This window comes from Protopterus annectens, chromosome 9.part0, assembly GCF_019279795.1.
Source record: "Protopterus annectens isolate FY-2018-M chromosome 9.part0, PAN1.0, whole genome shotgun sequence".
Lineage (NCBI taxonomy): Eukaryota > Metazoa > Chordata > Ceratodontiformes > Protopteridae > Protopterus > Protopterus annectens.
This window is the reverse complement of record NC_056743.1, coordinates 1,728,511,921-1,728,537,492: the sequence shown is the minus strand read 5'-3', so window position 1 is coordinate 1,728,537,492 and position 25,572 is coordinate 1,728,511,921. Positions and strand designations below refer to the sequence as shown.

At 36.5% G+C, this 25,572-nt stretch overlaps 1 protein-coding gene across 3 annotated transcripts in view; it reads left to right on the top strand.

The window, feature by feature from the left end:
* LOC122812232 (adhesion G protein-coupled receptor E2-like) overlaps positions 1-25,572 on the top strand; it is a 1,489,088-nt gene that overhangs the window by 546,922 nt on the left and 916,594 nt on the right. For all 3 annotated transcript variants that reach the window (XM_044084588.1, XM_044084589.1, XM_044084587.1), the window contains exons 6-7: positions 555-695; positions 21,822-21,962. In XM_044084588.1, the coding sequence (XP_043940523.1) occupies positions 555-695; positions 21,822-21,962 (282 nt within the window). The remainder of the gene's footprint in view (positions 1-554; positions 696-21,821; positions 21,963-25,572) is intronic.

Below are 25,572 nucleotides of genomic sequence, written 5' to 3'. Positions count from 1 at the left end.
GAAAAGTACACAATGAACAGACAGTCAAAGCTCTCAGCAATAATTAAGAACACTGAAAATGACTTTTGTTATTGTTGGCAGTGATAAGAATTTGTGCAGAAAAATGGAGAATACCGGACCTCGTGTAACTGTGTCACTCACCATTCTAGATTTGTAGTTCTGAAATGTTCTCTATTATCACCAGCATCATCAGGGAATTGAATGGTGAGCATCTTTTTCCCTCTCACCTTTCAGTCTGCTATCCTCATGGGGTTGTAAAATGCATAATTTCCTACTCAACACTTCTTTTTAACAAAGACATTAAATCTGATAAATAATAGTACAATGGAAATTAACTTACATGTTTATTTTTGTGCTTTTCAAGTATTTGTAGTTTGATTCCTTTCTGCATTTTGAAGCAAGCAATGCTTGTACTTGTCACATACCAGCAATGCATTTTGGTTTCCAGTGAGTTAAAATTTCATAACTACATGCATTTGAGTTGTGCTGGAAATGAATGCATTTCCATTGTTTTGTTATATTTTAAATATTATGCTTTATTCCTTGAAATGCAGATCTAAATGAATGTGAAGTAGATAAGGGAATCTGCGGTGATTATGCTATCTGCCACAATACAATTGGAAGTTACTCCTGTTCGTGTAAAGAAGGATTCAGGCTTGTTTCGAAGACCAATGCAAGTCCTTCTGGATGCAATGGTAAGGTATTAATACAGAAGTGACACCAAATTTCTAAGTTATGATAATGACTTCTAAGTCTGTAATGTCACACTAAATGTTATGTATTATTTCATTTTCCAGATATTAATAACTTAGAGATTATACATTGTACGTGAACATGACTGAACCAAGACTGACACTTTTGAATCCTAAAATATAATTTCATTTATTTATTTGCTAATCATATAGGTGAACTAGATTAATGACCACGTCCATAAACAACTGTAGCCATTTGGTGGCAGCAAAAATATATAAACTGAATCATGTAATCTTTCACAGTCATTACAGATCACATGTAGCCCAACTGAGAAACAGGTTCATTATTAAGGAAGGAGTCAAGATAATGAACAAATAAATGAGCTGATTTTTCAAATTAATGATTAACAAATCTATGCGAAGTTATTACATTTAAGACAGACAGACTACTTTCCAGCTATGTTTAAAAAACTGAATTAGCTAGACAAGGCACAAGTAAAATATTGCAGTGCAATTAGTTTTATATTGGTGAGAGAAATTTCTTATAGGAAAAGTCACCTCAGTCAGACATTACTGTTAACAATTTGAATGTTATATGAGTAAAAGTACACTGAATATTAATGCTGAGGTATAAAGTAAGTAGGTCATTTTCTAGCCACTATGATCAATGACACTAACCATGGGATCCAGAAATGCTTAGTTCATAGGTTCATAGGTTGGTACTAGGCTATTGGCCCTATGGCCTATATAAGCCTAGCCAAAAAGGCTCCCTGTTTTTTGCCACCCAAGAAAATTATTTTCCTGTGTCCCTGTCGAGCAGAGCCCCAGAGGTGATCCCCAGTGTGAATTTCCTATTTCCCATCCAGTCATCAAGATTTTTCTTGAAGAGTGCTAATGAGGAGCTTTGCTTGATATAGATAGGTAGTTTGTTTCAGAGTATGGGAAGTCTCTGGGACAGGACTCTATCCCTCCAGCATGTTCTGTTTATTGTGGTGACAAGGTTTAGGTCCCTAGAGCGTGTAGCTTGGAAGGATTGAGATTTCTTTAAATGGAGCATGTCCAACAGCTCTGGGTTTGACATAGCTTTGTATGTTAGGCAGAGATCACCTCTGAGTAGGCGATATGCGATGGAGTAAAGCTGAAGTTTTTTGAGACGGTCTGCGTAGGGCATCTGTTTGAGACTGGTAATTCTCTTTGTGAGGTATTTCTGCGGCCTTTCAAGTTGTTGTAGATGTCTTGAGAGGTACATACCAAAAGGGGCATTGTACTCTATAATGGGTCTAATGAGTGATGAGTAGAGGGGAACAATGACCTCTTTTATCCTGGATGAGGAACCTTTTGTGATGAGGTGTGCCACATAGAAGGATTTCCTGACTACTGTGGCAATGTGATTATCAAAGGAGACTACTGTCCACCTGTGTCCCAAGGTCTCTTACCACACTTTTGGTGTTAAGTAGACTACCACCAATGTGGTAGCTCATGGGTACAGAGTTTTTACCAAAGGAGATGACAATGCACTTTTTGGCATTGAGCTTGAGGCCATGGCTTTGAGACCAGGCATCTGTCTCAGTGAGGCCCTTTTGTAGGATGTCCACATTGTTAGGAGTTTCGATTATGGCTCCTAGTTTGCAGTCATCTGCAAACTTCATTAGCCAAAGATATTCTGTGTTAGCTTGTACTTCAGAAAAGTGCATACCAAACAGGAGAGGACCCAGGACTGAACCCTGTGTTACTCCACTTGTCACGGTTCTGAAGTCGGATTTGCAGTCTGCTACTTTCACAGTGTGGGTTCTGTCAGTGAGCCAGTTGGCAACCCATCCTGTGACATAGGGATTTATACCTAGTTTAGTGAGTTTATCTATAATTCCAGAGTGGGGAATGGTGTCAAAAACCTTGGTGAGATCTAGATAGGCTGTATGAACCACCTTATCCTCGTCTACGGCTTTGGTGACTGCTTCAAAGAAGTCTATCAGGTTTAGGAGATATGATCTGCCTTTTACAAACCCAAACTGGGTGAGGTCCAGAGTTTGGAGATTACCAGTGTCTTTGTTTATAAGTTTCATGATGATACATTCCATGGCCTTGCAGACCAGGCTCATTAGGCTAATGCGGCGGTAGTTCCCAGGGACTATGGTGGCTCCCCCTTTGTGGATTGGGATCACAGTCGCTGTGCACCATTCAGTGGGCAAAAAGCCTGAGGTGAGGCTATGATTGAACATGGTGCTTATGTGGGGTGCCAGTTCATTCTGTAGTTCATGTAGAATGCAGCCTGGGATTTTGTCAGGTCCCATGGATGCTGAGTGCTTGGCTTTGGAGAGTGTGTCTTTTACCTGTGCAGCCGTGATTACAGGAACTTTGCATTTCTCCAGTATAAAGATGGGCCCTTTACGGGGTGAGAGAGGGGTAAAGTTATCACTGAACCTATCTGCCAGGATGTTGGCAGTATCAGTTGGTTCTGTATACTTAGTGCCATTGTGCTGTAACTCAGAGCAGATCTGAGTGTTGCCATTGAGGTGCTTGACATAGCTATAGAATGTGGTGTGGTTGTCTTTAGAGTCAGTGGTGATTTTGCTTTCGTAACTAGCTTTGGAGGATTTTATGTGGGATCTCAGCTTCTTACTGAAGCTGACCAGGGAGTTCCTCCAGTCAAGGGATTGTTCCTCTTTTTTGCATCAGTTTCTTTCTTCTGTTGTAGAGTTTGTTTATGGCAGGGGACCACCAGATTGGCTTCCTTTTTTTTGAGGATAGCATCTTGGTTCTGTTAGGGATAGCACGATCCATGCACTCGTGTAAGTGCTTATAAAGTGCATTTGTGTAGGATTCAGCAGTCATACCTCTATTGTCCATCTGCATGAGTGTCGTGAAGTTTGCCACTTCTGTCTTAAGAAGAGTGAAGTTGGCTTTGGAGAATTTTTTTACGGTGGTTTCCATAATGGGGAGTGGGGGTGGGATGTGGATGTCTAGGGTGATTAGCTTGTGGTCAGATCTGACCAACGAGGAATTGACCTCTGGTCTGGAACACCAGTCGCCCATGCTGGTAATGACCAGGTCTAGGATATTGCTGCCCCTGGTGGGGACATGGATAAGTTGATCCAAGGCATTGGAATTTATGAATTCCAGAAAACGTTGCGCAAAAGAGTTGGTACATGAGTAGTTTTCCCAATTAATTGTGGGTTAGTTTAATTTACCCAATATGAGGGTGTAGGGTTGTAGCCTAATATTTTCCAGTGTATAAAGAAATGAGGAGTGGAATCCTGGGGCATGGTGGAGGATCTGTAGCAAGTTACAATTTGGATTGCAGTCTTGCCCAGAGTTAGTTGCGCTTGGATAATCTCGGTAGCATTATGCTGAGCAACTAGCCTGGAGGTGTGGATATCCTTAATGAATATGGACACGCCTCCACCTTTAGTGTTTCGGTCCAGGTTAGGTGGCTGAAAGGTGTGATATGAATTATAGCCTGGTAATGAAGGGGTGCTCTCTGGAGCCTTGAACTATGTCTCTGTCACTGCACAGATATCGGTGTTCTCCATTTTAAGGGGTGCCTCGAGTGAATGCACTTTGAGGTTTAGACTTCTAGCATTGAGTAACATTACCCTCAGATTTTGCTTGCTTGTATCTGTTACAGTGGTGAATTTGTCATTTGAACCTTGCCTAAAAAAGGCACTATAGGGGTGGCAAGAGCCTTAGCCAGTATCCAGAATCCCAAGGGCGACAGGTGCAGGCCATCTCTGGCAAAGCATCATGGTCTATTGATCATGTCATCCCAGGCAGACAGATACTGGATCCCCTTAGAATGACACCAGAAGCTTAGCCAATTGGATTTTTTTTCAAGCTATTTGAGCTTTTAATTGCCCCTCTGTCTCTTCTGTACTAAAACATTTAACCAGTTGCTTACCATCATATTTACTGACCTTTGATATTTGCAACTGGTATTAAAACCTATTCAGAACTCTAGACCAAGTTCTCTCCTTTTTTTGTGTTGTATGTAAGTCCTTATAGAAATCTGAGAAAATATGAAGTAATGACTCTACACCACTGCTTAGAGTACCAGTCTTATAGTCCTTTAATTTTCTTGTGCCATCTCTACCTTTTGTTGACTCTGTTTCTGAGTTAGTTGTCTGTAAAGCTTAGAGACAATTACAATTTTGTTTACTCAACAGCAGCTTTCTTTCTGATGCTTTCTAGGGAAAATCGTTTAGTTTAATTTCCAGGTCTGTTAAATCTTAAGTTTCTGTCCATTTTAATTCTGTGTCTATAAACTGTAATTCTGTAATTCTCAATAGTCTGATCCTTTTTGTTCCTTATTATTCCTATATCTGGTTCTATCAATGTAAACTATTTTGTTTTCTTTAGAGCAGCTTTATTTTCATTCAGTGGTTTCCCCTAGATCCTCATCATGGTTTGATAGGCTGTCTAAGTATCCAGTCAGTGTCTTATGTCTCCTTTATATTGCACCTTAGCCAGTGTGATGGGAATCACCAGTGTCTGAGTATTTGTGTTGACTGGAGAGGACGGAATTGTAGATTTAGTGTTGAATGATGTAATAGTGTTCTTGGATCTGTTTGAACAACCTTGATTAAATATTCATGTTCCTACTTTATATAAAAGTGTATCTAATATAGATGAAGTGCCATACTTACCTAAAAAGGAGACAGAGTCTACGAATGGATCCTCTCTCTGCTATATCAGCAAGACCATATATTTTCATGTGTTTTTATGCAATTCTGCTAGTGCCCCAGTTCCCATGCCTCCTATTTTCATCTATGTTTCTGTCATTCTGTTAGTGCCCCTGCTCCCATGCCTCCTATTTTCATCTGTCTGTCATTCTGCTAGTGCCCCTGCTCCCATGCCTATTTTCATCTGTTTCTCTGTCATTCCGTTAGTGCCCCTGCTCCCATGCCTCCTGTTTTCATCTGTTTCTCTGTCATTCTGTTAGTGCCCCTGCTCCCATGCCTCCTAGATTTCAATCTCCTGCATCAAGAAAAATTCTTTGATGAAATGCTGTAATTTCACTTAAATGATCCGTACACTCACTCTTTTTTTATCATGGGAAGTATGTAGATATGGATCAAGATGATACTTTCCTCTAACCAGTATCCTCTCCAAATGAAAATATTATTATTACTCCTCTGCACTGGGATCTACACAGTCAGCATAATATATGTTTTGAAAATCCTTTCTGTGTTACCTTATGTTCCGATTTTAGGTGTGTTTCTTGGAGCATAGTGATATGCATGTTAAATTATTTAATGTAAGCTAGTGATTTAGTCATTTTAACTGATCTGTAAAGCCATTTGCATTCCGTGTCATCAATGTCAATGCCATAAGACACCAATAAAAGTGTTCCTAGTTGTGATAGTGTTCACTAATAAATTACTTCATCCTGGCTAATCTTGTTACTATTTCTTTTCTGGAATTTAAAAATATGACTGTACAGAGTTTTGTAAAAAAACCATATGAAGACTATTTTTTCAAACTATATACATAAAAAATTGATTAATGTAATGCAGGTAACAAGAACTATGTAAATAGTAAATAAAAGTAAAATTGAAAGGCTATCTTCTTCTTAAAGACTGCATGTTAATGCTTTTGATTGGCATCTGTTTAGTATTGCAAAATTATAGATAAAATAAGTTTACTATCACATACTTGAATTTACTCCGTTCGAGTGTTAAGATGTTTGAATCACATGTTAAGAAATCTCAACACCAAACACAAAAAATGTTGAAGGCAGTATTTTAGTAAAGTCGAAATTTTGAAAATGTCAACTTTACTGAAATGCTGCACTTCTGCTCAACATTAGCAAACACTTTTATATACATGTATGTGTATATATATATATATATATATATATATATATATATAATATATATATATATATATATATATATATATATATATATATATATATATATATATATATATATCCACACACAAACTCTGAGATCGCACTACAGTGAGGGAAAGGGTACATTTCCTGATCCCCACTATAGTGCGATCTGCACCACAATGTCGAACCTTACAACAGTGAATGCTCACTATTGTAAGGTTCGACATTGTGGCATTTGTAATTTCAGCTCAACCAAAGGCAGTTTCACACAAATGTCAATCGCACGAAGTGTAAGAGACAAAGTGATTGTAAGCTGATATAATAACTGTGCTTTCCTAGGTTCATAGGTTCATAGGAGTTTACTAGGCTAATGACCACATGGGCCTTTTTAAGCCTAGCCATGCAGCCCAAATCTCTGATAAGTTCTGTCACCTTTGATAAGTGTAAGCATGGGTCTGGGAGATGAACCATTTACAGGTTACCTGTTTGCATTACAGACATAGGTGCCAAACCAGGGATGAATTTCCAGTTTCCCATCCAACTGTACAACTTGCACTTGAATTGGGTTAGGGAGGAACTCTGTTTCACATGGATGGGGAGCCTGTTCCATAGATAGGGTGGTCTCTGGGATAAATATCTATCTCTCCAGGAGATTCTATTTATATCACAGGCAAGGTTTAAGTCTTTAGAATGGGTAATTCTGGTACTGTTTGTTTTCTGGATATGCAAGGGGTCAATCAGAGTGGGATCTGACAATGCCCTGTATGCCAGGCATAAGATCTCCCCATAAAAGCCTGTAGGAGACAGAATACAGGAATAGGCCCTTGTGGTGGTCAGCACAAGCCATATTGCTTATGCCCTGTATTCTTTTAGTGAGGAACCTCTGCGGACATTCCAGTTGTTGGATATGCCTGGTTAGGTACATACCAAAGGGGGCATTGTACTCAATAATAGGTCTGATGAATGCTGAATACAGTGGAACAATGACTTCCTTGGATTTAGATGCCATACCTTTGTTTATAAATTGTACAGCATAGAATGATTTCCTTACCACTGTAAACATGTGATGATCAAAGGCTAGATTACTATCTGTGTGTGTCCCCTAAGTCCCTGACTTCTGGGTCAACTCTAAGGGTAGTTACCAGGGATAGATGACTTCACAAAGGACACTATTATGCATTTCTTGGCATTTAGTTTTAGTCCATGGCTCTTACATCACTTGTTTGTCTGTGTCAGCCCCTCCTGGAGAACGTTTGTGTCAGTGTGAGATTCAATGACAGCTCCTAATTTGCAGTCATCTGCAAATTTAGTCATCCAGAGACCACTGACATTGGCCTTGACTTCTGTGAAGTAAATGCCAAAAAAAAGAGTGGTCCAAGGAGTGATCCCTGAAGGACTGCACTTCTGAATGACCTCTTTGTAGAGGTGGATTCCCCAGTTCTAACTTCCTGGGTCTTGACTGTGAGCCAGTTGGCTATCCAACAGGTGACATCCGAGTTTGTACCTAACCTCTTGAGTTTGTCAACAATGCCTATTGTGTCAAATGCCTTGGCCAGGTCAGGGTAGGCAGTGTGAACAATTTTTCCCTCATCCATTGCTTTGGAGACCTTCTCAAAGAAGTCCACCAGGGTGAGTAGGCATGATCTGCCCTTGACAAAACCAGACTGTGTTGGGTCCAGTGTCTGGAGGTTTACTATATCTCTATTGATCATCTCCATGACAATTCTTTCCATATCTTTACATATAAGACTAATGAGACTTATGGGTCTTTAGTTTCCAGGGTCTGTAGATGGTCCACCTTTGTGCAGAGGGATGACAGTTGCCTTTCTCCATTCATGATGCATGAAGCCTGTTTGGATGCAACAGTTAAACAGTAATTCCAGAGGCCCTGATAGGTCATGTTTTATTTAGAAGGCGTCCTGCGATATTATCTGGACCCATTGATGCAGTGTTCTTGGTCTTAGAGGGAGTATTAAGAACCTGTGATAGTAAGGGGAGTTATATTTGATGATATTTCCTGAGGGAAAGTTGAGGGGGAGAGAGGAGTAAAGTTGGATCTGAATTTATCAGCCAGGAGGTTTGCTGTATCTTCTGGCTCAGTATAGGTGGCTCATTTACAGTCAGCTCTGCACACAATTGTGTATTGCCTTTGAGGTTGTGGCCATAGCGAAAGAATGCTTTGTGGTTGTCCTTGGCCTGTCCTGTCATGTTCCCAAGATTGCCTTGTAATAAACATTTTCCCTGATAACAACCATATCCTACTAAAATGCCATGCTAGAAAAAAAAAAAGATAACTTTTAAAGTGAAGCCATTTCAATTACTTTCCACAGGCTCATTAGCCATATTTCTTATGTATAAAAGGCATATTTAAGTTTATAATATAAATAACCAAATGAGGCAGAAAAGTCCCTTTGAAATGCAAGAAACACCAGCTTTCCATGAAAATCACTTAGAAAGTCTGTTTGTGTACTACTGTCTTCAATATACATGCTGAAAATAGCTCTGGTTGATCGTGAAGAGAGTCCTTATTCAACCAATCCAAAACAAGCTTTATGCCATATCTCCTTTCAATGTTTTAATGCATGAATATTTTTGCTGTCTAATTACTTATGGTCAATATGGTGGCCATTACTGAAGGAATGTTGTAAAATGATCCTGGTAACATAGAAATAAAGTAATAATAAGTTTAATTACTAATAAAGCTAGGGTTAGATAACTGCTTGATGTTAATAAAAAGTAAAAATACCAAGGACAGGGAAACTGACAATGTTGAAGAAAGAGTTCAAAGTAATATGCTTATTGTCTAAGACCACTCAGTTGAAACTCCTCCAGTGCAAAACTATGTGAACTTTTGAAAAATTGTTTCTAAGATTGGTCCTTTATTATATTACTGAATGTTACATCAAAGTCTCAAATGACTTTGTGACAGTGTTCATGTCTTTTGGTGAAAAGTTCTATGTTCCTTTGCTTATCCTTTGTAATCTTTATAAACAGTGGGAATGATTTTGTTAGCCATCTCTTGCAGGGCTGCCTGCCATCTTGAGTGTTTCTAGTTTTTTCAGTGGATCTCTTGGCATCTGAGGTGATGCCTGATAGAAAATTTATTTATTTATCATTTGTTGACCAGGAATGTCTGACTAGGACATAGCCTATTTTCAGTGGAGGCCAGGGGAGAAACACTCCTGTTTATTTATCATTTGTTGACCAGGAATGTCCGACTAGGATAGAGCCTATTTTCAGCGGAGGCCCGGGGAGAAACACTCCTGTTTATTTATCATTTGTTGACCAGGAATGTCCGACTAGGACAGAGCCTATTTTCAGTGGAGGCCAGGGGAGAAACACTCCTGTTTATTTATCATTTGTTGACCAGGAATGTCCGACTAGGACAGAGCCTATTTTCAATGGAGGCCCAGGGAGAAACACTCCTGTTTATTTATCATTTGTTGACCAGGAATGTCCGACTAGGACAGAGCCTATTTTCAGTGGAGGCCAGGGGAGAAACACTCCTGTTTATTTATCATTTGTTGACCAGGAATGTCCGACTGGGACAGAGCCTATTTTCAGTGGAGGCCTGGGGAGAAACACTCCTGTTTATTTATCATTTGTTGACCAGGAATGTCTGACTAGGACAGAGCCTATTTTCAGTGGAGGCCAGGGGAGAAACACTCCAGACGCATGTCTTTGGAATGTGGGAGGAAACAAGAGTACCCATAGGAAACCCATGCGAGCACAGGGAGGACATGCAGACTCCACACAGAAGGCACCCCAGCAGAGAATTGAACCAGAGAACTTCTTGCTGTGAGGTGATAAAGTTAACTGCTGCACCATTGCACCACCTGAAAAAAAATAATATTGTAGTATAAAGTAGTTCAAATCATGGCTATAGTCTTTTGCAAAGTCTTAAATGTTGTACAGATTTACTCCTTGTCATTCTAGTCCATGCATAACAATTGTGATCTACAAAGATAGTTTTGGCAATGATCAATAAATGAGTTCCCTTTGACCACAGCAAATTTAATAGTTGTTCCTTTAACTGGAAGTTTTCACTAAATATTTTTTTTTATTATTTCAAATAAGATGTCTTAAACATTACATGAAATAAAGATAAATAACATATTTACAATTCTAAAACATTACTAACTTCAAACCATTATATAACTATTTACATTGGTGTCTATGCAAACAACATTGAAATTCTATATTATATAGAGTTAGAAACATAAGATGATATATCTTCTTCGATATTTTCAAGTATTTCCAGTACTTTCATCCAAGAGTAATAGTAAGAAGTAGATCTTTTAGTTCTGTTCTTCACTGTTAATATTTCCATGTGAGCAACTGTTGTTGTTAAAGTCTCAAATTCCTTGAACGTAAGCGAAGCCTCATTTTTCCAGTGTATAGTTATGATTTTACGTGAAATTGCCAATAGTGACCATAGGATTTTAGTGTCTTTTTTGGTACACAGTTTGGAATAGGAGAGTTGAATAAAATTAAAGACTTTGTTAATTGAAAATTATCATTATAAACAGTCTGAAAAAAATAATTAATGGATTTCCAGTACATATTGAGACATATACATTCATAAAAAACATGCTGCCAATCTGCTTTTATCTTGATATGGCATCTCCAACATTGATCTTCAATAGAATACATTTTGGCTAACCTATGTGGTGTATAGAAACTTCTGTGTAGATATCTCCAAGTGAATAATTGCCAGTATTTTGATAATGTAGAAAATTTGGAAGAATTTAGAATATTACTTTTTTCTTCTTCAACTGGGGGATGGTTGTTTATTAAAGTATAATAATCCCAGTATGATTTTTCATGATAGTTTTTTGTTTTTTTAACAATTTTATAGATATTAGACAAATAACCTGTACCCTGATAAGGCTGTTTTGTGATAAGAATAAGGTATTCAATGAGTTTTGGAGCTTCATGTCTAACTGAAGGTTGCATTTGTTCTATTTTATTTATAAGAAAATGCCTTAGATTTTGTAAAAACAGCCAATTGTCTTTATTTATATTATAATTATAAATTATCTGTTCCTTTGTTAGAATTTTCCCTTTCTCTATAAGTTGATGCCAAAAGAGTAATGTTTCTTCTTTAAGTATATTTATTTTAGATATTTGGAATGTATCTAGAATATTTGGTGTAAAAGCTATAGGGAAAATAAGAAAAATCCAAGAATTAATATTTGGTATTTTGTTTATATATGTTCTGAACACTGAAAGTGTAGAACTTACATAGTTTGATGGCAATTTATTAATATTATTCCTTTTCCCTAAAAATAATCTTTTAACATCCATATAAGGGGTGATGGTATTACTGTTAAGTTGTCTTGTATGTGATTATAATTGATTTCTATGTAAATCTGCTCATGGGCTTGTTTCCATATAGGTGTGTATGAATTATTTAACCATAGTGTTATGTTTTTAATAACAGATGAGGTAATATATAAATCAATATCCGTAAATTAATTCCACCATCTTCCCAATCTGGCAAATGTTTATTTAAGGCTATACGGGGTTTATTTGGAAACCATAGAAAATTTAAAATTAGTTTATTGTATCTTTGAATAATATATTTGGGAGGTGGCAATGAAAAATTTTGTATTAAGTATAATATTTTGGGAAATATGATTATTTTAATAAGATATAATCTGTCTGCTGTTGAAAAGATATATTTATTCCAGTAACCAATTGTTTGTTCTATTTTGTCTAGTATTTTATTATAGTTAAATATTAGAGAATCTGTTAATTCATTGAGTAGATTTATTCCCAGATATAATAATTTACTTTCTGTTACTATATATTTGGAAAATCTTTTGTTTATATTATTTTTTTTTTACAATTACAGGGCATAATTTTAGTTTTGTTTTCATTAAATTTTAAGCCTGAAATATTTTGAAATTTATTCATGGAGTTAAATAGAGCATTCAAAGACTCATTTGCATCTGAGAGAGTTAATAGTATGTCATCAGCAAAGAGTTGGATTTTAAGGTTTAACATTTTATTAATACAAATGCCCTTTATGTTATTGTTTGATCTGATTTGATTTGCAAAGGGTTCTATGAGTAATGCAAATAACAATGGTGATAAAGGGCAACCTTGTTTAGTTCCCTTTTTTATTGTTATAGGGCCTGATCTATATGATCCCAGTTTAACATATGCAGTAGATTTTTCATATAGTATTTGGATAAGATTATTAAAATTAGAAGGCAAGTTATATTCTTTTAAAACTAGTGAAAGAAAGTTCCAATTAACCGAATCAAAAGCTTTATTAATATCTAATGAGATTACATTTAAATTTAGGACTTTATGTTTGCTATAATCTATTAATGTTAGTATTCTTTTAATATTATCTGAAGTATTTCTTCCTTTAATAAAACCTGTTTGATCTTTGTGAATTAAGAAAGGAAGAAAGTGTTTGATCCTATCTGTGTATATAGCCATAAACATCTTGTAGTCTATATTGAGTAATGATATTGGCCTATATGAGGAACACTGTTTCTCATCTTTATCTGGTTTGGTAATTGGGGATATCAATGAATATTTCCAAGAGGGTGGTATATTCAAATCTTTATTGGCTATATCATATACTTTTAATAATAAAGATATGGCTTGATTGGGTATTAATTTATACATTTCTGGTAGCATATTGTCTGGGCCAGGTGCTTTATTTGTCTTGAGCTTTTTAATTTGTGATTTTAATTCTGTCATATTGATTGGTTTGTTTATAATGTCTATTTGTTCTTGTGTTAATTTAATATGAATATTGTTTTCTAAGTATTTTTTTTATATCTTTAGTAGGTGTATCTTGAGTATTTATGGAATTATCAATGTTAAATTGGAGTCTGAATGCTTCTAAAATATCATTTAGTTCCGTAACTCTTTTGTTAGTATTGGGAATAAATATTTCTTTTATTTGCTTAGATTTAATAATTTTTTTTTGTTCTATTAGTTAAGTATCTCAGGTGTGCTGAATTAGTAGAGTATAAGTTTATTTTTATCTTTTCTAAGTTAATCATAATCTTATGGTGTAGCAATTCTGTATACTTCTTATTGATTTGTGTAAGTTCTTGAACTTGAGTAGCATTACCCTTTTGTATTTCCAGTTTCAATTTATCTGCTTTGTTTTGTAAGTCTAGCATATCTTTATTCCATAACTTCCTTTTATTTATGTACCAGGATAATATCTTCCCATATGTAACTGCTTTTAATGAATCCCAGACATATATTTCTGAAATATCTTCTGTGTAATTTATTTCTAGAAAGTTTTTGATTGTTTCTTCATAAAATTCTTTGAAATCTCTCAATTTTGTGATATAGGAAGGTATCCTAGTAATGGGATTTGAATAAAATGGTGTAAGCTCTATCTCAAAGACTATGGCATTATGATCAGATAAAGGACAATTTATGATTTTGACTTTGTCAGTTTTTGTTGTTAGGTCATTGGCAACATATATTCTATCAATTCTAGAGTTAGTTTTATATCTATGAGAATAAAATGTGAAGATTAGTGAGTCTGGTTCTGCAAATTCATTTATATCTTTTAAATACAATGTATCTATAAATTTTGATAGTGCTTTAGAGATGGGTTGTTTTCTTCTTTTGGATTTAGAATCTGTATCTTTTTCATTCATTATACAGTTGAAGTCTCCTGCCAATATCAGGCTACCCTTAGTTAAATGAATTATCTCTTCAAAATGCTGTTTAACTGTTTTTAATCCTAGTCCTGGGATCCAATATAGATTTACTAATGTATAGATTCTCTTATTTAACTCTATTGAAACTAGACAAAACATACCTGATGTATCTTGATGAGTAGTAATTATTTTAGGTGTTATAGTTGAGTTGCAAGTAGTATAGCTACTCCTCTTTTTTGTTTTGTATTGAGAGTTTATTAGTACTGTGTAATTATTAATATTTAAGTTGTTTATATCTCTATCTAATAAGTGTGTCTCTTGTAAAAAGACTATTTGTGGTTTATGTAAGTTTATGTACTTGAATAGGCTTCTCCTTTTATTACTATTATTTAGACCATTAACATTTATGGATAAACATTTCATTTCCTAGTTTTGAGTTTGTTTTATGTGTAAGTTTATGTAAATATTGTTTATTCTTAGTTCCATCTTGGATACAGAATTCAAAAAGTTTTTCTTGTATGATTTTTGCATGTTTCTGAGTGACACCAAAGTGATAGAATAAAAAAAACAAAGAACTTCCAAACTTGTAATTCTTAACCTTAAAACCATTCCCTATTGCTATGAGGTAATATACCTCTTCGTTTGGTTAGTGAATCTAACCAAACAAACTTTCTACCCTCACAAATAATATTTGGATCAGTTTCTCTTATCCTCTTAATTTTAAATAAAGATAATTGAATAATATATTAAGATAATCTAATCAGCTAAAATATATACATATATTCTTTACTCATCTTATTGTAATTCAATAATACTTACTTCTAAGCAGGTTTCAAAAAGGTACAAATATTTAGATTAAGGTAGTATCATTTCAAAATAATTTAGGGTATTAATAAACATCATGTTAAAATCTATAGCTGTATATTTCATACATCTGTTGAAAACTATTTACTGACATTACTGTATAATACAGTACCATTGTTGTGCAATTGTTTTAGACTACTCAAGTCCGAAACCAGTGTTTAAATTAATATTTGCAAAGTCATATTGGAATAAAAACATGAATAGTTCTGAAACCACATCATATTTCATGTTTAACATAAACTGAAATGCGATACAATGTATAAGTATATTAATATTTCTTTAGTAGACATTAAATATGTTCCTCTGATTGCATTTTTCAGCTTTTCAATGACAATTCCCATGGCTGGAGACAACAAGATCACAATTTAGACAGCTCCCTTATCCAAGAGACCACTCATAATGTTGTTACCTGATTGAGTGTCTTGTTGCCAACACTTTCATCAACCCTCAGAGGGACCCTGCACAATGAAAACTGACACAGTACAGAGGTAAAACTGCAGCGCACTTGACCACACCCTCAAAGCAAACATCTATGTATATCACACATCAACTCCCACAGCTTAGACTGACACCCAACCAGTGAGTCTATCTGCTGACAACAAGTGCTGGAGATACAATCCTGACCTACTCAACACCAGTAATTCAATCCTATGACTGAACAAAAGTATACCGGAGAACACATCAAAACAATGGAAGCTGCCAAGATTCAAACCACCATGTACGAAAATATTACAGGCCAAAATTCCCAACCCATTTTGCAGCAAAGAGACAAAACGTATTCAAACCATGGGGTAACACCTTTACCACGTCAAAAGGTGTCCAAGAAGCTTGTTTTTCCTCCAACATCGGAGGACAGCCACGATGATCCATGCACTGCAAGAGTACCATTTTATCCTGGCAATTGCTTCACGACTGTATATAGAAACATTTAATCCAAATCATTATCTGGCACCACAACAATATTTCTCAGAAAAGCTGTTTTACAGCCAATGACCAGACAGAATGCATCATTGAGAGGATACATTTATCAAATGTCAAGTGCCCCAGCCATAATACAAGTGTCTCCTCAAATCAATCCCCAACGAATCTACTGCCCACCAAACTTGCAGACCAATACTGGCATCCTTTCATGCAGTCACATTGAAACACAAAAATACAGGTCCACTGATCAGGAACAACCAGGCTCTCAACTGCCAGACAACACACCCGTCTGCAGAAAGGTCCAAGAATCATAGTTGCATTGTCAAGCATCCTTGTCCACACTAACAGTAACATGATATACCTGCATACACTAGTATTGTGTCATTCTTGATAATGTAAAAAGCCAGACAATATTATAAGAAGGGTGAAGCCACAGCCAGGCAACATAACAAGAAGAGCACAGCCGCAGTCACCATTCAGATGAGCAAACGGGAACAGCATGAGCCATCTAAGGATGGATAGCCCGTTGAGTACCTGCCACAATGCATGCCCATAATGCATGGCAACCCAGTAACAAATTAGGGTGTGGGCTAAGCCTCTCCCCCTTCCACTCAAATCAGATCCAACACAATATGTGTGTAGAACACAGATGCTTCGACAAAGCCCAAAGCCACATGGGCTATAAACATTGTATAATTGACACACCAGGTCAAATCCACTGTTGTTATGTTACTCATTATAGTTGCCTATACAATCATTGCTTCCACTTTCTCCATCTAGTATACCATAACGCCATCTAAATGTTTGATTTCCCAAATGCACATCCAACCTTCTTGTTGCATCCCACCTGCCCACCCGAGGGCATACCTTGGCAGCAGGACATCAGTAGTATTCTGCAGGAGCACCAGCGTGGGAAATGGCAACCCTCCCCAAAACAAACCTGTCAGTTGCTTGACATTTACTAGTTTCTTTAGAGAATTTGTAAAACAGCAGTGATTTTATTTGCTGATGATTAATTTCTGCTTTTTAAACTCTGCTGTATAAAACATAGTAAGGGATAGCTAAAATGTCTGGAAATCTAAACTGCTAGAAAGACAAGCAGATATATGTCCTTATCTATCAAGGTGCTAGAAGACATCAGTAGCCATAAACTGAAAGTGCTTCAAAAATAAATATCTGTGTATATTTATATGAACCTTTTATATTATTTATGTTTCCTTAGAAGGAATTTAGGTTTCTGTATCTTTAAATGTGAACCTAGCTTATTTTCTGACTAGACGTCAATTAGAAAGAGTCAGGGATGGTGTACACAAGTAAATGCGACAAGCAATAAGTAACTCAAGTTTCTAGTGATGTTTGTGGCTGTTAAATTGTCTCGAGAACCAAGCAGGAAAAGGTATGTGTTTTTTCTTTTTTCTTTTCCCTCCTCTTATTTGGTGACAAACTCATGTAGTGTGCACGCAAGCACTCTAGTTTACGGAGTAGTGTTCACAACTGTCAAACTTTGCATTTTAAACATGCTATGCCTTATTTCTCTACAAAAGAAAAGACAACAGGATATCTAAGCTAGTCACAAGCATCTTTCAACTCCGGATGTCTGGAGCCACAACACACATGACTTATAGCCTCAAAATATCACTTAAAACATATTTTTTCACTGGACTATATCAGTATGTGCATATGGGTCAAAGGCAGAACATCTTTTAAGATTATTTAAAGTAGTCTTATGATACATCCTAACTGAAATACTTCATTTCAAAAGCAACACATTTCTGCCCAGCATTAGCGTTTATCCAAACAGGGACACTTTTAACTTATAAAAGTAATACTATCAGGGATGTAACTGATAATAAGTTATATAGCAGCCATTACTATACCTATTAAGCAATATAACCATATACTGATTAAAGGATTATAAGTTAATGAAGATTTAATAAAAAGAAGAGAAAAATAAAAACAACAAAACACAAAGAGAGAAAATAAATAAATAAATAAACTATTTGGGAACATTATTATGCATTGATTACTCTGATTAAGAATATGAAAATAATAGATGGATAATAATGAAAAATAGAGTAATGTTTAAATTATGCTTAGTATATTGATGTGATTTGAGATAAATGTATTTACATTTATGCTAATTTTGACATTTAAAATATAATTGAAAACAGTACCTGTTTTGGTGTAACTTGAAGACAGTAAGAACTTTTCTTTTGTTGTTAGTATTATTATTTAGATTTTTACAGAATATAACATATGTAAGATTATTTGTCCTTTAGTTTTTTTTTCTTTTGCTCAACAGTTTTCCAATTATTTACTTCAGCATTTCTCTTGTGTACTTATTGTCCAGTCCATAGATTCTTCATGTGTTAGGATGTTGTTGTTGGTAAGGTATTTTATTGCTGAATCTACTGTTTCAAAGATTTTTATTCCATTTGGTAGAAAAACTTTCAGTCTTGCTGGAAATAAAAGATGGACTTTCAGTTGCTTTTTCTTCAAGGTTTTTTATTGGTAGAAATTCTTTTCTTTTGAAACCACCTTTGTAGAATAATCATTGTCAAATCTTATTAATGAATCATTGTATTTGATGGGAGAATTTGCCCAAGCATTTCTTAATATAAGATCTTTATCTTGTGTAGAAAAAAGTCTCACAATTATAGATCTCGGCATGTTCTTACCCAGAGAAGAAGCATTTCCAGAAGCTGCTAGTGATCTATGCGCCCGTTCTATACCATATGAAAGAGCTTCACGTATTTTTGTTACATCTGGTATCCAGGTGGTAAGAAAGTTTATCATATTGTCCCCTTCAGATTTTTCTGGTAGACCATATATTCTAATATTATTTCTTCTTGTTCGGTTTTCCATATCATCAAGCTTTTCTAGTAAATATGTATTCTGTTGAAGTAAGAATTCAGTTTGTTGTTCTTCTATTTGGACTCTAGTGTCAATGTCACTTAATGACTGTTCAATAAGTGATATCTGTCCTTTCTGCTGTGTAAACATTTCTTGAAGCTGTTCCAGTTGTTGTGAGCACTTTTCTTTAAAAGTATCTATTTTATTGTCCATCTTGTCGATTTTTATTGTAAGTTCCTGTATATTTGTAATGAGAGACTGCAGGTCTTTTTTGAGAGAAGAGTCTTGTGCTGTATTCCTTAGATGACTCATGCTGTAAAGCTGATATTGGTGCTGATTTTCCAGTAATTAATTTGACAGGAATTATTCAAGTTCTGACAATAAAATTTTTCTTATAGATGCTCAGAGTTATTAGAAATAAGTTAGTAATAAAAATGTCTTCAAATTAAATATTATTTTGTAAAATTCCTGTCAGGAATTGTATTGAGGTAAGAGAGCTGAAATGAAGTGCAGCTATCAGTTCAGCATCCTAGCCACGCCCCCCTAACTAGAAGTTTTGAACCTTTTTCACAATGGAACAAACAAATCTTTCAGCTAATATGACAGGTATAAAAATTCTGTGGGTTCTGTCTAGTAGTATTTTTACTTGCTATGTATGTCCATAAACTTAGCTGATGGGTCATAAAACTAAAACAGTCTCTGTCTTCTATACCTTTAGTAACATTAATAAAATGAAGGTTCTCTCTTCTAACCCTATTTTCAATCTCTAATAATTTCTTCCTAACTTCTTCTTTACAGCTTCCAATTCTGTCAGTCTCAAAGACTGCCCAGTGTCTGATTTCTGTGAAGCCAAACTCTCATCTGAATGACTGGAGAGGATAATTATTACAACTTCCATTTTTTGTCATTGAATCTTGTATATTCCCATAACAAGTCACTTATTTATATTATTTCAGTCCTTTTTGTATATTTTCTACTGTAAGTCCAACATTGCTAATACCTCACTCTGGCACTTTTTCAATCTAGAGAGATCAGATTCTGCCATGTACTGGATTGCTGGAGATGAATTAAAGTCCCCCTTTAATAGGCAATTTCTGGCTGCCAGACTGCTTTTTATCATATAAATTAACAGCTTGCGACAAGGATATTATATTGCCTCAGAGAGAGAGCGGATGTCCATGGCCAGTCAGTTCAGTACCATACCAGAAAGACTCCCTGTGATAGGAATATCCGTCAAATAATTCTCATGCTGTTCATCCACGAAAACCTGTAGTGGATCAATGAATGACACTAAAGGAAGATCAGATGTCCAACATAAATAGCTCTGTTAAATTCTCTGACCATTGCTGAAATCATCCCCACAGTCGCCTTCCTAGTATTTTGTGGCAACAACTTCAGGGCAATAATGAAGCATACTGGACAGTGTTAGTGTTTTCAAGTAGCAGTCAGAATTTTATAGACATAGCATACTTTGACAACTTTCTGACCATCTCTGAAGATAGGTGCTGTTGTATATTGCCTTTTCATTTTAAATAGAGGTTAATTTTTCTTCTGAAATTTGAAGTTCTTCTTTTTCAGAGGAAAATGATAAAACTCTCAAGATGAAATAATCTTTTATGGATTAGTCTTTCTGACTGTGGAATTCAGTTCTAAAAATTAGTAATGCTGTTTCACCTTAGCTATATAGTAAAAGCTAACTAACACTTATTGGACAAGCCAAACTACATGCCTATTGTAAATCTGGATCTATATTGTTTTATCAGACGATGAAAAGAGTGAACGTTATTTCATCAATCTGATAATGTCAAAGGAAAAAATAGCGAAGTCACAGATCATCGATTTTTTTCCCAAGAAAAAGAATCGGTGGGCCGTCTTTGGGACTTTGCCATTTCCTCTACTATGGTGTGATCCTGGAGTTGGTATATTTAAGTGTGGGGGGGGGGGCGCTTAATTTTGTGTTTAAACCTTTTTTTTTTTTTTTTTTTTTTTTTTAACGGAGCAGCAACATTTTTCCCTGGGGAAAAATTCGCTGTTCAGTGTGTTTGCGTTTTTGTGATTTCGACATTATCATTTCGATGAAAGAACATTTGCTCTTGTCATCATCCGATAATGTGATATAGATGCACAAATCCAGCATTACTTGTGTAAATGAGTTTGATAATGTGTACCTGCAATGGAATACCGACTAGTGAACCATAACTCTCAACTTCTTTCTCAAGAAACGCAGACAAAGATAAAAATAATGAGCTTGCAAAGGCCCAAATCAGAAATGACTTTTACATATTACCCTTAATTCACATAAAACAATAGTAGATCGGGTTTCACAAGAGGAGGCATTTCTCTACATAGAGACCTCGAATATTTGGCATTATTGACTGACTGTAATCATCAATGGTTTATCATAAAAGAAAATTGTTATGAGGGACATAGCAAAACATATGAGGCAAAATGAAAAACAGTTGAAAAGTACACAATGAACAGACAGTCAAAGCTCTCAGCAATAATTAAGAACACTGAAAATGACTTTTGTTATTGTTGGCAGTGATAAGAATTTGTGCAGAAAAATGGAGAATACCGGACCTCGTGTAACTGTGTCACTCACCATTCTAGATTTGTAGTTCTGAAATGTTCTCTATTATCACCAGCATCATCAGGGAATTGAATGGTGAGCATCTTTTTCCCTCTCACCTTTCAGTCTGCTATCCTCATGGGGTTGTAAAATGCATAATTTCCTACTCAACACTTCTTTTTAACAAAGACATTAAATCTGATAAATAATAGTACAATGGAAATTAACTTACATGTTTATTTTTGTGCTTTTCAAGTATTTGTAGTTTGATTCCTTTCTGCATTTTGAAGCAAGCAATGCTTGTACTTGTCAAATACCAGCAATGCATTTTGGTTTCCAGTGAGTTAAAATTTCATATCTACATGCGTTTGAGTTGTGCTGGAAATGAATGCATTTCCATTGTTTTGTTATATTTTAAATATTATGCTTTATTCCTTGAAATGCAGATCTAAATGAATGTGAAGTAGATAAGGGAATCTGCGGTGATTATGCTATCTGCCACAATACAATTGGAAGTTACTCCTGTTCGTGTAAAGAAGGATTCAGGCTTGTTTCGAAGACCAATGCAAGTCCTTCTGGATGCAATGGTAAGGTATTAATACAGAAGTGACACCAAATTTCTAAGTTATGATAATGACTTCTAAGTCTGTAATGTCACACTAAATGTTATGTATTATTTCATTTTCCAGATATTAATAACTTAGAGATTATACATTGTACGTGAACATGACTGAACCAAGACTGACACTTTTGAATCCTAAAATATAATTTCATTTATTTATTTGCTAATCATATAGGTGAACTAGATTAATGACCACGTCCATAAACAACTGTAGCCATTTGGTGGCAGCAAAAATATATAAACTGAATCATGTAATCTTTCACAGTCATTACAGATCACATGTAGCCCAACTGAGAAACAGGTTCATTATTAAGGAAGGAGTCAAGATAATGAACAAATAAATGAGCTGATTTTTCAAATTAATGATTAACAAATCTATGCGAAGTTATTACATTTAAGACAGACAGACTACTTTCCAGCTATGTTTAAAAAACTGAATTAGCTAGACAAGGCACAAGTAAAATATTGCAGTGCAATTAGTTTTATATTGGTGAGAGAAATTTCTTATAGGAAAAGTCACCTCAGTCAGACATTACTGTTAACAATTTGAATGTTATATGAGTAAAAGTACACTGAATATTAATGCTGAGGTATAAAGTAAGTAGGTCATTTTCTAGCCACTATGATCAATGACACTAACCATGGGATCCAGAAATGCTTAGTTCATAGGTTCATAGGTAGGTACTAGGCTATTGGCCCTATGGCCTATATAAGCCTAGCCAAAAAGGCTCCCTGTTTTTTGCCACCCAAGAAAATTATTTTCCTGTGTCCCTGTCGAGCAGAGCCCCAGAGGTGATCCCCAGTGTGAATTTCGTATTTCCCATCCAGTCATCAAGATTTTTCTTGAAGAGTGCTAATGAGGAGCTTTGCTTGATATAGATAGGTAGTTTGTTTCAGAGTATGGGAAGTCTCTGGGACAGGACTCTATCCCTCCAGCATGTTCTGTTTATTGTGGTGACAAGGTTTAGGTCCCTAGAGCGTGTAGCTTGGAAGGATTGAGATTTCTTTAAATGGAGCATGTCCAACAGCTCTGGGTTTGACATAGCTTTGTATGTTAGGCAGAGATCACCTCTGAGTAGGTGATATGCGATGGAGTAAAGCTGAAGTTTTTTGAGACGGTCTGCGTAGGGCATCTGTTTGAGACTGGTAATTCTCTTTGTGAGGTATTTCTGCGGCCTTTCAAGTTGTTGTAGATGTCTTGAGAGGTACATACCAAAAGGGGCATTGTACTCTATAATGGGTCTAATGAGTGATGAGTAGAGGGGAACAATGACCTCTTTTTTCCTGGATGAGGAACCTTTTGTGATGAGGTGTGCCACATAGAAGGATTTCCTGACTACTGTGGCAATGTGATTATCAAAGGAGACTACTGTCCACCTGTGTCCCAAGGTCTCTTACCACACTTTTGGTGTTAAGTAGACTACCACCAATGTGGTAGCTCATGGGTACAGAGTTTTTACCAAAGGGGATGACAATGCACTTTTTGGCATTGAGCTTGAGGCCATGGCTTTGAGACCAGGCATCTGTCTCAGTGAGGCCCTTTTGTAGGATGTCCACATTGTTAGGAGTTTCGATTATAGCTCCTAGTTTGCAGTCATCTGCAAACTTCATTAGCCAAAGATATTCTGTGTTAGCTTGTACTTCAGAAAAGTGCATACCAAACAGGAGAGGACCCAGGACTGAACCCTGTGTTACTCCACTTGTCACGGTTCTGAAGTCGGATTTGCAGTCTGCTACTTTCACAGTGTGGGTTCTGTCAGTGAGCCAGTTGGCAACCCATCCTGTGACATAGGGATTTATACCTAGTTTAGTGAGTTTATCTATAATTCCAGAGTGGGGAATGGTGTCAAAACCTTGGTGAGATCTAGATAGGCTGTATGAACCACCTTATCCTCGTCTACGGCTTTGGTGACTGCTTCAAAGAAGTCTATCAGGTTTAGGAGATATGATCTGCCTTTTACAAACCCAAACTGGGTGAGGTCCAGAGTTTGGAGATTACCAGTGTCTTTGTTTATAAGTTTCATGATGATACATTCCATGGCCTTGCAGACCAGGCTCATTAGGCTAATGCGGCGGTAGTTCCCAGGGACTATGGTGGCTCCCCTTTGTGGATTGGGATCACAGTCGCTGTGCACCATTCAGTGGGCAAAAGCCTGAGGTGAGGCTATGATTGAACATGGTGCTTATGTGGGGTGCCAGTTCATTCTGTAGTTCATGTAGAATGCAGCCTGGGATTTTGTCAGGTCCCATGGATGCTGAGTGCTTGGCTTTGGAGAGTGTGTCTTTTACCTGTGCAGCCGTGATTACAGGAACTTTGCATTTCTCCAGTATAAAGATGGGCCCTTTACGGGGTGAGAGAGGGGTAAAGTTAGCACTGAACCTATCTGCCAGGATGTTGGCAGTATCAGTTGGTTCTGTATACTTAGTGCCATTGTGCTGTAACTCAGAGCAGATCTGAGTGTTGCCATTGAGGTGCTTGACATAGCTATAGAATGTGGTGTGGTTGTCTTTAGAATCAGTGGTGATTTTGCTTTCGTAACTAGCTTTGGAGGATTTTATGTGGGATCTCAGCTTCTTACTGAAGCTGACCAGGGAGTTCCTCCAGTCAAGGGATTGTTCCTCTTTTTTGCATCAGTTTCTTTCTTCTGTTGTAGAGTTTGTTTATGGCAGGGGACCACCAGATTGGCTTCCTTTTTTTGGAGGATAGCATCTTGGTTCTGTTAGGGATAGCATGATCCATGCACTCGTGTAAGTGCTTATAAAGTGCATTTGTGTAGGATTCAGCAATCATACCTCTATTGTCCATCTGCATGAGTGTCGTGACGTTTGCCACTTCTGTCTTAAGAAGAGTGAAGTTGGCTTTGGAGAATTTTTTTACGGTGGTTTCCATAATGGGGAGTGGGGTGGGATGTGGATGTCTAGGGTGATTAGCTTGTGGTCAGATCTGACCAACGAGGAATTGACCTCTGGTCTGGAACACCAGTCGCCCATGCTGGTAATGACCAGGTCTAGGATATTGCTGCCCCTGGTGGGGACATGGATAAGTTGATCCAAGGCATTGGAATTTATGAATTCCAGAAAACGTTGCACAAAAGAGTTGGTACATGAGTAGTTTTCCCAATTAATTGTGGGTTAGTTTAATTTACCCAATATGAGGGTGTAGGGTTGTACCCTAATATTTTCCCGTGTATCAAGAAATGAGGAGTGGAATCTTGGGGCATGGTGGAGGATCTGTAGCAAGTTACAATTTGGATTGCAGTCTTGCCCAGAGTTAGTTGCGCTTGGATAATCTCGGTAGCATTATGCTGAGCAACTAGCCTGGAGGTGTGGATATCCTTAATGAATATGGACACGCCTCCACCTTTAGTGTTTCGGTCCAGGTTAGGTGGCTGAAAGGTGTGATATGAATTATAGCCTGGTAATGCAGGGGTGCTCTCTGGAGCCTTGAACCATGTCTCTGTCACTGCACAGATATCGATGTTCTCCATTTTAAGGGGTGCCTCGAGTGAATGCACTTTGAGGTTTAGACTTTTAGCATTGAGTAACATTACCCTCAGATTTTGCTTGCTTGTATC